Source organism: Anticarsia gemmatalis, chromosome 7 (assembly GCF_050436995.1).
Source record: "Anticarsia gemmatalis isolate Benzon Research Colony breed Stoneville strain chromosome 7, ilAntGemm2 primary, whole genome shotgun sequence".
Taxonomy (NCBI): domain Eukaryota; kingdom Metazoa; phylum Arthropoda; class Insecta; order Lepidoptera; family Erebidae; genus Anticarsia; species Anticarsia gemmatalis.
In genome coordinates this window covers 12,725,392-12,741,040 of record NC_134751.1, presented here as the reverse complement: position 1 = coordinate 12,741,040, position 15,649 = coordinate 12,725,392, and the positions used below count along the sequence as shown (strand labels likewise).

The 15,649-nt window shown below is 38.4% G+C and overlaps 1 protein-coding gene across 3 annotated transcripts in view; it reads left to right on the top strand.

Moving 5' to 3' along the window:
* Mob2 (MOB kinase activator 2) overlaps window positions 1-15,649 on the top strand; it is a 69,580-nt gene that overhangs the window by 9,588 nt on the left and 44,343 nt on the right. The window contains exons 2-3 of one of the 3 annotated variants that reach the window (XM_076116182.1): window positions 2,233-2,265; window positions 12,275-12,331. The exons of the other annotated variants lie outside the window; for them this stretch is intronic. Of the exons in view, the coding sequence (XP_075972297.1) occupies window positions 12,315-12,331 (17 nt within the window). The 5' untranslated portion in view covers window positions 2,233-2,265; window positions 12,275-12,314. The remainder of the gene's footprint in view (window positions 1-2,232; window positions 2,266-12,274; window positions 12,332-15,649) is intronic. 3 annotated transcript variants of the gene reach the window in all.

The following is a 15,649-nucleotide window of genomic DNA, read 5'->3' as shown; positions in this document are numbered from 1 at the left end:
AACCTCAGAGACCCATCCGCGCGGCTGTCGCTAAAAAAAGTTATAGAGCAATAAAGAAAATAACTATAAAAAAAATTGCACTTTTCGGCTTATAACTTCTTTAATTGTTAATTTAGGACAAAAAGTTATGCAACATATTTGTAGACAAAATAATTTGCTACAAATTATGCTTTTACAATTTTATTGTAAGACGCATAGTTTCCGAGATATAGCGAAAAAAGCGTTTCCACCCCCTTTTCCAAGATGGCGGCCGGGGGACAAGGGTGGCGACCCCACAAACTTCAAGTTAAGCTTCTATTGACCTCCCCTACATGTTCCAAAAATAAAATTGCGTCCTCTAATAAATGTAAATCTCATGTAACATTTCAATGGACTATAAATTAAGTATATCAAGGATATAGTAGAGCATTTTGTGTGCTATTTAAAACTTTTTCCTTAGTTCGTCTAACCTTGACAAGTAGATGTATTAAATAATTTAATTTGTTTGGAAGCTATGATTTTAAGCGTCTGTTGAATTAACTAAAACCTGTTAAGTTAAACAGTTTTCTTCTTGGAAAACATACACGTAAAATGGATTTTCTAATACCGTCAGTTCGTCTTCTATTCGATTCAATTGTAATTTAGGTCTTCGGTCTTTTTAAATTTTATCGTTAGTGCTATAATGCTATAAGTGATATAAGTGTTACAGAAAATAATTATCCTTCAGATTATTTTCATCGCATTAATATGTATACTCGATTAAGATTGTGGTGTCTGAAATAATCCATTTTTTGCTTCCGTGCCGTCGGCTATTGAAGAAAAATTATCATAATGCAATTTTTATTTTTACGTTGTAATAATAGCTCAATAACCTTGACGTTCATATAAATGGCGATTAGGCCATGAGTCTTGCTATAGCAAAAACAATAGGATGTTATACACACATGTAGGTACACGGTACATGATATCATTTGTTTTATATTTGTAGGTTTCCTGCTTTGACCGCTAAAATTGACAACATTGTGTTTGGACACGATTGTTGGTGTCAAACGTGACACTCGGTGATTTGATAGCACTATGTGAAGTCAGTGCCGCGGTGCGATTAGCATCGCGCGATGGAGTTATTAGCAACAATGGCGAGTTCCTACCGAGGAAAAACCCAAGCTGAGTACATAATGAGTGTGTTTTTACGGCAATGTGTGACGCAGGCCTGCGCCGGCGCAAGAGCTAACTGCGAGGTGCTCGAGGCCGCCTCTCTTATATTTTTTATGGTAAACATGTTTACTGTCCGAGAGATGCTAAATGATCGATCTATCTATTCAATTATTCCATCAACCCGCCGTACACAAAATGAATGTATAATACTGAGTAATTTATAGACAAATATAATCTTTCTAGTCCGTATGGCTGTAATTCTTGGCAACGTAGTATTAAATTGTTGACATTTAAAAAGGGAAAGGGTTCTTTACCTTGCTTAGTATTCGAAACTGGATTCGTCCATCGCAAAATGGGGTTAATTAAATATGTAGCCGTTTGTTTGTCATTAATTGTCTCACAATGTTTGTGATAGGCTCGGAGGAGCAGGCGACTGCAAACACGTCAGCATGTTGTGTAGTGTTTGTATGTCGCGCGGCTCGGCGGCACACGGCTCGCAGCCTTCTCTTGTTTGCGGAACTGTTGTCAGGGTACACTTGACTATCGCCGGCAGACGCCAGCCTCGCATGTCAACACCTTTGTCACCCTTAAAAAATATCATCACTTGCATTCTGTAAGCGTTTCTTCTCCAACAATTATGCTTTAGATTGCAAAAAGCTCCACTGAATTAAAAATAATTCAACAGGAGACAACGTTTGCACTTTCCATCCAATGATTTATTCAATGGGCATATAATTTTACTTAATAAATCTTGAATCACTACTGACTAAGAGCATTTCGAAATTTACAATAAACAGTTATCTATGAAGTTAGTTGCCAACACATACATTCCTGGACGTTTTACGAGTGAATTGTTAAAGATAGGTATAGAATATTGATCGGTGGATATCTTATCAAAAATCTTTTCTATCACTAGGCCAGGTGACTAATCCTTGAAATTAAGTTGAATGGAGATAAGACGTGTGGTGGTGGCAGACTGTACCATCGTTTGATGTCCTTTGTCTCGACAGATAGAGGGAATTGATCAGTGAGCTGTTTGTCCAATCGACGCTAAGCAACAAGAGGGTAACGTTGGTAACGTTGTTTTGTTTGTTGCAGGTGAGTCGCATGCTCGCTCGCTCACCACTGTACGTAAGTGACCACACATGTAGCTACCGCCTCTTACCGCGCTTGCACCCCTCACCCCTTACCATACTGACTACTGACCATCACTATCACACCACTCATTAACGTACTTACCCTTTCTTTCTTATCTATAGCACTACCTACTTAAAATAAGTGTTTATGAAATCTTATACCCTATTGTGCAATCACATTGGTTGGCAATAATGGCAATGATATTGAAATTTTTATTTCTCTTTCGTTTTGCCCTTTTATGTCTGCATGGACATTAAATACTTGTTTATATTCTAACTAAGGTATTATGCATTTAACATGTGAAACTAAGTTCAGAAACAATTAAATATGAAAAGACTTGCAGCTGTGGGAACGTGTTAGTAAGTAGTGTCGCATGTTCGATGCTGACGAGGCTAGTAGGTAGATATTAATAGCGTGGCTGAATTAATGATTACTTCACGTAATGTAATCCTATGTATGGTCTCTAGGGGAATCATTGTTTAGAAGTTTGTCGTAGTCCAGCGTCAAGGTTTTAAACAGAAGACGGTCTTGGACCGCTTGCTGCTCTGTTATTGAGTCGCTTGAAAGTGGGTCAACGCGTAGTGCTTCTTATGGGAACTATTATTTTCGAACAAGTCCACGTGTCAAACACTCAACACAAAGGAACACTGTGGTACTGAAAGTTAATAATCTCTCAAGTAGTTTATAGTAATCACAGCTAATAGGTTTTACTGCAAAATGTACACATTTCGCAGAAGAGGCAGGATTCAATCTAATTCTAATGTGGTGTATTTCTCCGTCGCGCGAGCTATTAGCACATAATATCTAATGCCTCGATCACGTCGCAAACATTGCGTAACACTAGTAATTAGCTAGCTGCGGAAAGGTTGTTTATCAGACAAAGTCGCCAAGTACCTACTTCGAAGTTGAGAGTGCAATTATGTCTCCCAGGAACAGTAGTTGGGAGTTAATGGATGTTTAAAGAAAATGTATGTACTGAAAAGGTTCCTTTTCATTGCTATTGGTTCGACAAAAATGCATAGAAACTGCGTGAGTGTGCATGTTGTTATGGCGTATTTATTCCACATTATAGAGATGACTAACGTTAGGTGTCTACATTATCTTAAAGTATCAATTATTTATAAGGATTGCTCATTTCTAAGATGGTTTGCGTACACACGTTCAAATATTTATTCTAGCATTTAGCGCTTCGAATATTTTTTCATATCTGTGTAGGAGGAAAACGTATTCTATATCCTGTTGTATAAAAACTATAGGCAACATTTTATCATACTACACGAGATTATGAGCGATAAGTTGCGGTTATGCTTTTGACATTTAGTGATGGCGATTGTGTGACATGAAGGGAATCGTTGAACGTAGTGTAGTGTTGGCGGAAGATATGAAATATCATTGAGATGACGATGTGCCTGTGGAGTGATACGTGGAGTCATTGTCCTGGCTACTGTTAGGTGCGTTCACCGAGCTGGCGACAGCAGCACAATGTCGCTGCGGAATGCACCCGCCGCGGTGCACTGTGGCTCTGAGTCACGCGAGGGCGGCCCGCGCCTGTTCCTGCGCACATTACATGCCCACGACATACACCTTACTTATGTTATTCGGTGTTCGTACTTTCTTATGGAGGTATGTCACCACATCCACCCCCGATAGATAGGTTCTGTAAGGAATGAGAAATACAAGAGATACTCTTTTTCTTTTGAGTTGTTAAGCAGTTTTACCTTAAAATGTCTGAAAAGAAACTGGGAATAATCAGAAAGTTCCAAAAGCAAATAGTTAAATATTTATTTGCATTGTCAGTGTTAAAGTCTGGGTAGTTTATTGTGTCATCGTGGTATTTTTTTTTGGTATGGGTCCATTTAAAAACATTCGTTAGATTAAAGCCAATAATATATGTTTGCATAACGCGATACTTTCCATTGTTTTCTTGTTCCATAGCCGATGATAATAGAGTTCCGTAAAAGGTCTTATTTGGTGAACAGTCGCGTCACTGCTCCCAGTTCGGCGCTATTGTGACTGAACATAATGTGGATGTTGTCATCCGATAGGTCAACAGCCGCAGATAAAAGCATCAATCAGAGTGCACCAGCAAATATTTACGGGACAGTAGTTGGCTGAGATTGGATCTTCAATGTCGATAGGGATTGATTGATGTTCAGTTATTCACGTCCTTAGATTTTTATTTCATACTAGCTGACCCGCGCAACTTCGCTTGCGTCCAATAAGAGAGAATGGGTGAAATTTTTCCCTGTTTATGTAACATTTTTTACTAGTACTCTGCTCCTTTTGATCGTAGCGTGATGATATATAGCCTATGTCCTTTCCCGGGTATCAAAGTATCTTCATACCAAATTTCATGCAAATTGGTTCAGTAGTTTAAGCGTGATTGAGTAGCAGACAGACAGACAGACAGACAGACAGAGTTACTTTCGCATTTATAATATTAGTATGGATATGGATATGGGTAGTCCATTCAAATGTGTAAATTAAAGGTCTTTTTACTGACGCGGTAAAAGCGATTTCAAGGATATTTGGGGTCTTGATGATATTCTTGTCACTCCTCCTCATTGTTCTTATTAAGAAGGTAACTAATTAGCAGTAACCAGTAGATCCTTTTAATTATGAATAATAAATAAGCACGTTTGAAATATTAATTAAAAAGCTGATGCAAAAACGGTGCAACTTTCACGCATTGTTAAGAGGGAAGTAAGAACAAAACGGGCCTCTTCGTTATTGTAACGCATTAAAGCAATTAATTCCCATTGAGTGCAGATATTAGCGAGGAGTGTCTAGTTACATAATCAGTGTCTCAAGGTCAGCATTCGTATAAATATCGCTTGAATATGTCACCGGCGTCGCGCTGTGTCGGCGCTATTCGACTCCCCGTGCATTCTGCAAGACAAGGTCTCTGCTGAAAGCTGTATAACTCGACTATTGTGCATCGATTGGTCATCGTTAGATATATCGCTTGTATGACGGAGGCCTCCTATTTTTTATCTAGCCTGTTTCTGTGTCCCACTGCTGAACAAAAGCTTATCCCTTGGATTTCCTGTCCCCTCGGTCTTTTGCTGCATCCGGCCATCCGTCCAGAAAAGCATCTAAGTCGGCTTACTACGACGGGGCCTCCTACTAATGGCAAATTTTGTGATGACGCTAGCAGCAATAATGACATTGTTCGCGCACGCGTTCAGATTTCACGGATAACACCGCGCTGTCGACGAGTCACCGCTCAGCGACAAATGAACCGGTGATGATGTGATCCTCACATAACGTGTCATCGCTTTATTTACTTCAGAATATGTTCTTTGATCTAAAAATTTTTCCAATAAACCGGAATTCATGTTTCGTGATTGTTTTTTTTGCATCCGATCGTTTGTTTGACAAGCGTCAGTCATGTTCATGTCTAAATGGCAATTTGAATAATTTTCCTACTTCAGAAGGTGTAACTAATTTACAATACTTGGCTTATGGCGTGATTTGGAAATGACGCAGACAGCTGCTCTTCAATGGAGTCCATTATCATGTCAAAAAAGCAAACCAAATATGGAGTGTTTTCTACATGAAAAGGATTTTTCCTACTAGTATGCCATAAATCACAATCAGTAGTTGCCATTGAGTACACAGTTAAAGTTAACGACACTTCGTGCTCTGCTTGTCCTTAAGCAAGCATACTGTGACAACACGTAGTGCGCTGAAGTGAATCACGCTCCATGAGTCATTTTATTTAGGTATCGCAAACCCCTTGGGTACATAAAGCATACGGACTGTAGGGAGTGATTGTTGTGCAAGTATTCGCTACAGTCGCTCTCTTGTTGAGTTTCTGCGACAGACGGCTTTGTTTTCTTTACAATCACGTATTGGTCGATAAGTCCGCCGACGTTTTGTCGCCTAATCTTCCGTCTCGCCTTCACGTACTGCATCCAGATACGTGTTGAAAGTGAGGCGACATTGTGCCAATTGTGCATTTTAACTTATTAACATAGTAACATATCAAATAAACAGCACATATAGTGTTACTGCTGACACTTGATTGTTTGACACATACAAGGTGGATATCAGAATACAGTTGCAGTGACAATGGCAACACGTATTAACTTGTGTCATACGAGTACGACTCATGGACTCGGAACAAGTTAACATTACATGAAAGTGTAATACAATATCAATATCCTATACCTACTATATCTATCATCATAATAATATGTATCTTTGCAGCTTACGTAGCAGGTACGTGATTAGCGTCACTGCCTAGAAATAAAGCATCTAAATTTAGTAAAACAAATTTTATCCCTAACAGACAGACACGACTGGTATTCCCTCGGGTTACAAACCTTCCCTGTGTAGCGCGCCCTTCGCCCAGCCATCCGAATTTTCCACTCTGAAATTTTTATTAAAAACACTGCGGCGTACCTGTGTACTATGTTATATGCATATCAATGTTATGGCTTTCGTCATTGTATCGATGAAATTAATGAAGTTTGGCATCGTGAAACGCCATCTAATACAATTATACGCAAATGACGCCGCAACAATGGAAATTACATAGAGTCCTTCGAGCGAGCGTGCGTTGTGTAAGCGGCGAGTAGCACTCGAGTATCCGCCAGAGCCTCGTATATTATATAGCCGACAGGGGTAGTTAAGTGTGCCGCTCCCCAAACAATCACGCCACGACAGACCTTGACCCACTGCGAGAGGTTCCTTCATGCGTACACGAGACCCGCCGCCGAAAACATAACTAACTATATTATACAGAACGGGAACGTTCTATTCCAGGTTATTTATGAACGTAATTATCTTATACCTTCTTATTTTTAGCTTTATTATTCTTAGACATATTGTACTCGATATTTTATCGAAATAGATCCTTTTGCTCATAAGGTTTTCTAAGTGTTTCCTCTTATTTTGATAAGTAATAAAATTATTTTTTTTAGAGTTTGGAATAGTTTTTCGTTAAGTGAACATTCGAAGATGTATCAAAAAGGAGATATTTAAGGTTTTTTAAGGACAGTGGCGACTATGCAGATCATTATTTCGACTGTCATTATGTAGCTAGTTATTTATTGTTAGTAAGAAGCTTCAAAAGACTGGTCGATGATCGATTATTTTTTTAAATAACATGATATTTACTTGGTTTGTTTAATAAAATAAAAATAGCTAGCTAAAGTAAACTTGATGAATGTACCTACCTCTATTTTTGGAGTAAATAGGAAAGGCAAGCACATAACGTGAATAAGTTTATTGGTACTAGTATTACAAGTAGCGACACGGGCCCTTAAAGTAGATTCAGTATTATGTTCCGCATCGAATGCCTAAAGGTTACGATCGCCCCACCTCTACGTTTAGGTTACTAAACTGGGACGAGGGCGAGCTAACTACCTACCAGCCCTACTGCTCCGATTCCGTTAGATTGCACACGATTTTCCTATTGTACTTAATCAATGTTGGTATATTCCACTGGGGTTTTTTTTCGATTGTTTTCAGTCTTGTAACTGTCGTACAGAAACCCATATTTTCCTAATAACGTCGGGTGATATCACTTGTGTAAACTTCCAGTTATTGTACGTTACGTAAACGCGATTAGTGTTACTTTATCATCATTAATATTATCAGCGGAGTGTTTAGGTAGTTCCAATGTTAGAATATCTATTTCATTCAAGATAGGTGTGTATTAACACATTTGTAATTAGCCACGTAGTCGTGTAGAGTCACTAGTGAATTATGTTCTTGCTCTGACATAAAACACCACAAAAGATGAATAAGTTTCGGTCATATCTACGTACGTGTGGGTATTTGGACATGGTGATTGTAGTTCAAGCACCTGCAGTGTGTCACTCGACATAGTAGTAGCAATGAGTGTGACGGTACCTTCACAAGCTGCTATCGCCGTATTCTCACACACCGTTAGCGGCGGTGTTTGTCTTAGTACAATAGCTACCCGACACCTCGCACGAAACTGATGCCATTGTACTGAGTACGCCACTCTCCGATTCTTATACTATTTCCTGCGTTTTATGTGCTCTCCTTCTCAGAACTAATATACCTACACGTTATAGTTATTGTATACAATAGTCAGACTAAACATTAAATAGATGACTATCGTCATGTTGTACAGTGGCGCCTTTGTTGGACGTGTAATCAAATTTCAAACAAGCGAAAGCAATTGACGCAGGGAGAATAAAACAACTACGTCATTTGGCTATTTCAAAGACAATGTACAGAACAATCGATACGGAAATTGGTTGATGATTTGTTGTATCGTATATTTATGTTTGCCAAAATGGTTGGTAAGAAACTAAGAGTTTGCTTGTAACAGCTGTGTGGTGTACACAATGAACTATTAAGCTGTCATTATCTGAAGTAGTTGCGTAGTGCGTGCACGTGGCGTAAACGATAACAACGTAATTAGTCCAGCTGGGGGAGCATTGACGCCAAGCGCTGTACTGCGTAGGGATGGAACTATAACTAAATGAACTAAATGTTCGTATAGGGCTAGTACCAGCTCGGTGTGTTGAGTAAACAGATGCTTCTTTTGGCTAACGCTGGCAAGGTAATCGGACGGATATGGAAGACAAACACGATCAAATTAACCAAGAATAGGTGAATTTTTGTCTCACTACTCCCCAACCGTGCAAAAATACAAGTTCTCTTGAAATACTCTGAAATTATATTCAATTTTATAATGTCTAGTTTAATTAAGGTATGATCATAAATACAATCAAATTATAAATCTGTATCAATATCTCGGATCATGAATAATAGCACCCCTGGCTACATATTAAACGATTCACTCTGTCCTTCATTACTTTTTGTACAAACAAACAATTTCAGAAAAATATGTTTTTCCAAGCGCACGCACCTATCATAACGCAGTTGAGGTTATTTTGCAACCCTCGTCGAAGGTCAGCTTGTCACGTGACCGCTCCTAATGTTGTTTGTGCACAGTCATCACAACATGCCAAGTTCAATATTGTGATTCCATTTTCGTAGAAGAAAAGTTTAGTAGCTTTCACTTGCCTTATTCGAATCAGCCTTTTATTGTCTTTACGACTCTTAAGTAAAAAACAGAGTTATAGTAAAAAAGTGTACTCATTTGTGTATAACAATACTTAATGCAAAGCTGATAGGATCGTCGACAAAAACGCAAATTAATTTTGTCAGTCACTACACGAGAGCTTGTAATTGCTTCTTATACCGTTAGACTATTTATGTAATCAGCTTATATCTCACACTGTGGCAATTCCGACGCAAACGAGAAAATATTACGTGATTAATCTCCGAGAGATCAGATCATACGACATGTTAATTACACATAACACTTTATTATTATACTTAATCTGAACGCTGACAAACATTGACATTGTCGTTTCACTGTTTGTGTTACATAATGACGGTTCTTTTAGTTAGCATAACAACGTGCGAGGTTCGTCGTTCACTTGCTCGTAACGCTCGTCTCATCCGCCAATAATAAGCATAATGACGTCACCCTTAGGACACATTATGATGCAACAGTGCACTTAGGTCCAGTGTCGCTAAGCTTACGTCACCTGTCATAAAACTCCCGATTAGATCTGTGTACTTGAGCGGCGGGCTTTGAGGATACAGCGTCAAGGTGACTGCGTTTAGTCAGTGCTCGCGACCGGCTCACGTAGCGCACTAATTGCTGCCTGATTATCGACAATTAACGCAATTATGCAGCCTCTGCCACGGCCGACGTTTATTTGTTTGTTTCGTGTCGGCTGGAGTCGTGAGCGTCACCTGTTAGCGCGGGGTGTGCGCCGTCATCTGGATGTATAAATCACGAACGTACAATTTCCGAAGTCGATTAATATTGATGAATTGCTTCCCCATAATATTTTCACGCAGCTATGCTGACTTTGTTTTATATCTGCAAATTCTGTGTATTTATTTTGACGCATGATGGTAAATATTTGTGCAAGTATGTGTCCTGGCAGTATAATGCACCCATTTTGAGTTCTTTCTTAACCAAGATTCCAATTTACTCAAAAGATCTAAACAGAAAGGGAGGAGTAAACACAAACAATAAGGCACGCGAACTTTCTTATTATTTTCATTCAATTCATTCGGCTATAAGGAAAACCGATTATGAGATCGCTAGGTGGAGCGTGTCCAATTATTATTGAAAGTATTATTTGTCAGCTGCTACACATTCTTTTCCATAAAAAGTGTGTGTTGAGCGGAAGTGGGATGAAGGATGCAGTTCCGCTCGAGCCCTCCGCTCGTGATGTCGTGGCGCCGCTTCCTTCCGCACTCAGAGCTCTTCACAACCCACGTGCTTATTGCACTGTCTCAACATTTTTTAGGTTTCTGATGCGAGCCAAATATTTTTAGCTTTTAGCAGCTGGACACTAAAATATTTTCAGCGATATCAATTTACTGTTCTATGAGACTATTTTTTCTCCGAGTATATAAAATTGCTATTGGTGCACTGAATGTTTTCTCAGTAACGCGCCTGTATAAACTGTATGTGTTAGTGCTTCATTCAATTCAAAGATTTATGGTCGCACGTACAACATATAGGATTTGCGAGTTTTTCTTGGCCAGTGCACATAGGCATTGGTTATTTAAAGACGCCAACTATTTTTGCAGTGGAAGGTTTATTTTAGTATTTCTACTAAATACATGTAATGTTTTCAGGCAATTCGGCCAGATGGCTTCAGTCGTTGACTGGACGTGACGCAATGCACTATTAATGAAACTTTTATACGCTGTGTCCAATGTGTAATGTGTATTCTACAGAATCACGCGAATAACGATTTATGTATTTATCGTGCTGCGGCGTGCCTCTGTCTACCGGCACACGCAACAATGACACAAACTGTAGAAATGGTGTGAAGGATAATGGTTCATGGTGAGCGTTTCACCAATTATCCATATTTGTAAATGTGAACAATACCAAGTGCTGCGACGAAACTGAAAGGATATATTGCTGTAGTATTTGACACACTAACGCCTTATCTTATCACTGAAATTGAAGCAACAAGTTCGCTCGCTGGAAGTTAGATAGAGCCTTGACGTTGCATGGTAACAAACAGACTGTAATACAATATATCCATACAATTACACGTAATATCATTTTAATATGATATTCTACAATAAATATCGTTGTTACCTAATGTTGACGCGCTTCAGTAACGCTTCCGCGTGCATGTTTAATTCAACAATACGTTTTAGTTCCTTCGTAGCGTACTAGATGGCGTTACTGGTTCTATCGCTGCATGAAACTGACATTTTCAATATTTTTTACTAACCACTTTTTATACTTTGTTTTGATTTATATTACGATTACATAATTTATTTCACTGAATTAGAACTAGGTTACTTTGCATTTATTATTGGATTATTCTAGTTGTTTCGATTTTACTGTAAGTACTTACTCCAAAATTGAATGTTTTTAAATATTTAAATGTTCTCACGGATTCATGTGTCCCAGTCGATATACAGTTACTATATAATGTTATGTTATGAGATCTGTCGAGTCCACCTGTGTCGTGGGATCGACGGTGCGGGCTTATAATCCCACGATGCGGTTTTCTCCTTCCTGTTGCATTACAGGGAAGACGATTATTTGTTAATGATGTCGCTTCCTCTACGAATGCGTCAACACATTGATACTTGATAGGTAACATGTTTTGCACATATTAGAATAAATGCTTGAACATGGATTCCAATATCCGGGTGCTGAATAAAAGTGTTGTCTCTGTTGTTATTTTGTGTGTCAATATTTTATGCAGATTGATCGTTTTTGTTTGATGAATTTGACTTTATCTATGTTATTTCCTTTGAGAAAATCAATCGAATATCTGGTTTTTAACAGCCCCAAGGTATGCAACTATAAAGACATGAGAAATAAGCACACGACTAGGAAACAAATACTCAGAAGTATACGTTAATGATTTATTCTGCTATAACTTCTACTGTAGTCTTTATTTTACCGCAGATTCTGCTGTTTTGTATTGATATTTATCTGAGTGTTGTGTTGTTGCAGGTGAGTGCGGCCCCGTGGGCGCCACGTGCATGTCTCTATCATGCTGGACTGCCTCTGGTAAGTCCCGTACCCCTCCTCACGCCAACCCACTGTCCACAGACAAACTTACCCACCAACTAACAACCCAAACTCACATAACACTCTCAATTCTCCCAAATGTCACATGAAATGTGCACTTCAAAATTTGTTACTATAAGTCAGCCCGTGACCACGGTCGATGTAATTCGATCAAAACATCGGGTAAACAAATAAGGTATCCTAACCTTTAATTTTCAATCGTGTAAGCCCCGTTATATTATAATATTATATGTACAATGGCGAGAGTTTTAAATCGTTAATTAAATACTATAAAATATTTTTTTGTATCGTTAGTGGTTAACCTGTAATTAAAGTTGTTCAGGCCGCTTGAAAATATTTAACCAGCAACAACCGGGACTGATTTGGTCACCCATCCGCGCTAACGATTGCTTAACCGCGCTTAGCTACTTCTATAGCCTATTTAGAAAAAAAAAACTGCCTCCGTAGTCGAACCTTGAATGTCATCACATTGGTGACTCAAGTAGAATTAAAATACATTTATTACTTACTTTTAATGGATATTTCCTTTATAAGTACGAGTAAAATAAAGAAGCATTATTAGAACAATTAAATAAATCAAAAGTTCTGTTATTTCCACGAGGAGCTTTAAGGATATTAGTCAATATTGCGACCACTTGGTAGGAATGTAAGTAAATTTCCATACTCGAACGTTGCCGGGAATTGCCGCGGGGAAATCCATCTGCGCAGGGTTTTAATGACCGCATTTCGTTTGAATTGAAGCATTTCGTCTCTTTTTATCGTTCTTCTCTCGTCTTTTTTGAACCGAGGTTATCTCTTGTTATGACATCTTTGATATGCTGAGCTACGATGTATGGTTTGCAAGACAGAAAAATATCGCCACTATACAAGCATTGCTTCCGTAGCTCGATTGTCTTCTACCGGCAACCGTCTAGCTATCGAGAAATTTTACATGAAATTCTGTTTAGCGCCTCTACCGGGCTCTGTAAGAACTACTTTGGCAGTATATTTTAGATTTTCTGCGGGTGCATAGTCTATCACCTGTATCTCTGAACAATTTTTCTTGAGAACCGTAATTTTCAATTGGTACTGTTAGCTGCGTACTTATATCATAATATTTTTTATAGCGAAAACTGTACGGGTCGGGTACGTAATAATTGTTTTCGATTTAGTGACGTCCGTCGATAAAATAACTCGTGGAGCTGCACTTAGGAAATTAAATCCTACTGGAATTGAGAGAGCGCTAAGTAATCAGCTACCACTTAGTTTATTTAAATTGGCGTGCACGTGTTTAATTGTGATAGGCACATTTCACCTAACAATGTTGATTAATTTCCACTAATAAGGAAATGTTTATCGTAATTTTGATAACGGTAACAGGAAATTGAATTATCGAAATATTTATAATACTCGGGTTTTTACTTGGAAAGAATTATTGTAATAGGTAGCCGAATTACAAGAATTTTGTTGCTTTGCTGTTTTTGAGGAACGCTTAAATATGCGACGCCTAAGTAACTCTTGTAAACAAATAACCGAACTACTATAACGGCTTAGATAAAGGATATTGGATAAAAATGGCCGTTACGAAGATCAAAGTGGTTATCATCGAGTTCCTCTTAATTTTTAATTATAATTGATACGCGGTGTCAATGTTTGACCTGAATGAATAAAATATTCAATTTGGGTGCGAGGTGTTATGTAAACATTGAGTGGTGTGAGTATCACAGATGCGAGTGATGTAACTGCGGGGTCCGTGGCGGTAATGTCAAGGGCGCGCCGCACCGCACCGCACCGCGCCGCACCGAGCGTGGGTGCCGGCTGGCACCCTGCACGATGCCCAATCAAACCGCAACATAACGCCCACGCGTTTGCTTTATACAGAGGTACTTTTGCCAACATTTTACCGCTCAGACCATGAAGCCTAAATATTAATTTCGCTGGCATGTACTGCATAAAAAAGGTACATTTGAGATGGTTTTTGCAAAACGGAAATGCGTTTATACAGAGAGCAATTCCTGATTTTTTGGAATTAAATGTGTGTTTTATTGGTCTCAAGTTTGTTGTTGGAGTTTCAAGAGTTGTGTTGATACTCTCAGCCGAACTATGGGACAGATGCGGCTAAAGTAAACAGTAAAGAAATACTGAAAATCTTAGTGAGGCGATGACAAATACGACAAAGTGGAGGTCACCGTATGTTAACTAATGCTACGTCGTAATGTTTGTATTGGCCCGCAATGCTACAAACTAATGCAAATATCGCCGGCGCCCCCACAACTTAGTCGTCGCAATTTTTTCAGGATTCCGCACCGTAATTTGTGAAAGGAATCCGTAAAGCTGGCATATTACACTACGAAAATGGAAATTTACTTGATACAGCAGAACTTGTGAGAACTCGAGAAAAACAAAAGTTTGTTTACACAGTTTATAATTAATAATGACGCTGTGAAAGGTTTCAGTTGCTGAAAGTTTCATTGTTTACGACACACTGCACAGGTCGATAACATTTGTAAGTTTTCCTTTGAACAAATTATTTTTAAATTGCTCTTATCATTAATGGCAGGTGACAGTGGCATTAAATACAGATTAACTAATGGCTCCTAACGTAATTGGTAGTGTTATCGTTTTTCGAGGCCTCTAGTTGCGCTCTATCATTATCTAATACAGTTGCCTAAATACTATTGTGCAAATTATCAAAGCTATATATGGATTAATTAAAAACCTATAATCATTACGCTTTACCAGATTACTCGTTGCACGTGGCAATATATTGTAACAAATTATAATTGAAGGGTAATTTTAGATTTAGAACTTTTCATAAACGTGTTTGACTGAAATTTCAAACTGACGGACGCCGTACAAAACTTCTGAATATGAACCACGACCAAAAATCAAGCATGCTCTACTTTTTTATTAAATTGATTTAATGAACACTCTGAAAAAAATGGCCGCGCCAGTTTCGACCATAATTGGCTAAAGTGACATGGCATATTATTATGTAATGTTTATTGATATGATATCTTGTAACCTTGGTTATCAATCAGCCGTATTTTAAATAATAAAAAAATATACGTTGAGCAACCAAATGAAGCAAAGCACAAAAAATAATATTGAGAGAATTTTTGCGCTCGTTTTCATCAAAATGTAAAGTAACTTCTCTCTGCCGAGATCTAGAATATTCCATGTGCGCAATGCAGTTAAAATAGTGCTTATTGCGTTTTGAGAACTTAGTAACGAAACTTTGGTTTAAGTTTGCTAGTTAGGAATAAGGTGGTACGGGTATTTAAATAATAAAATAATAATTCATAGAGTGAATTTGGT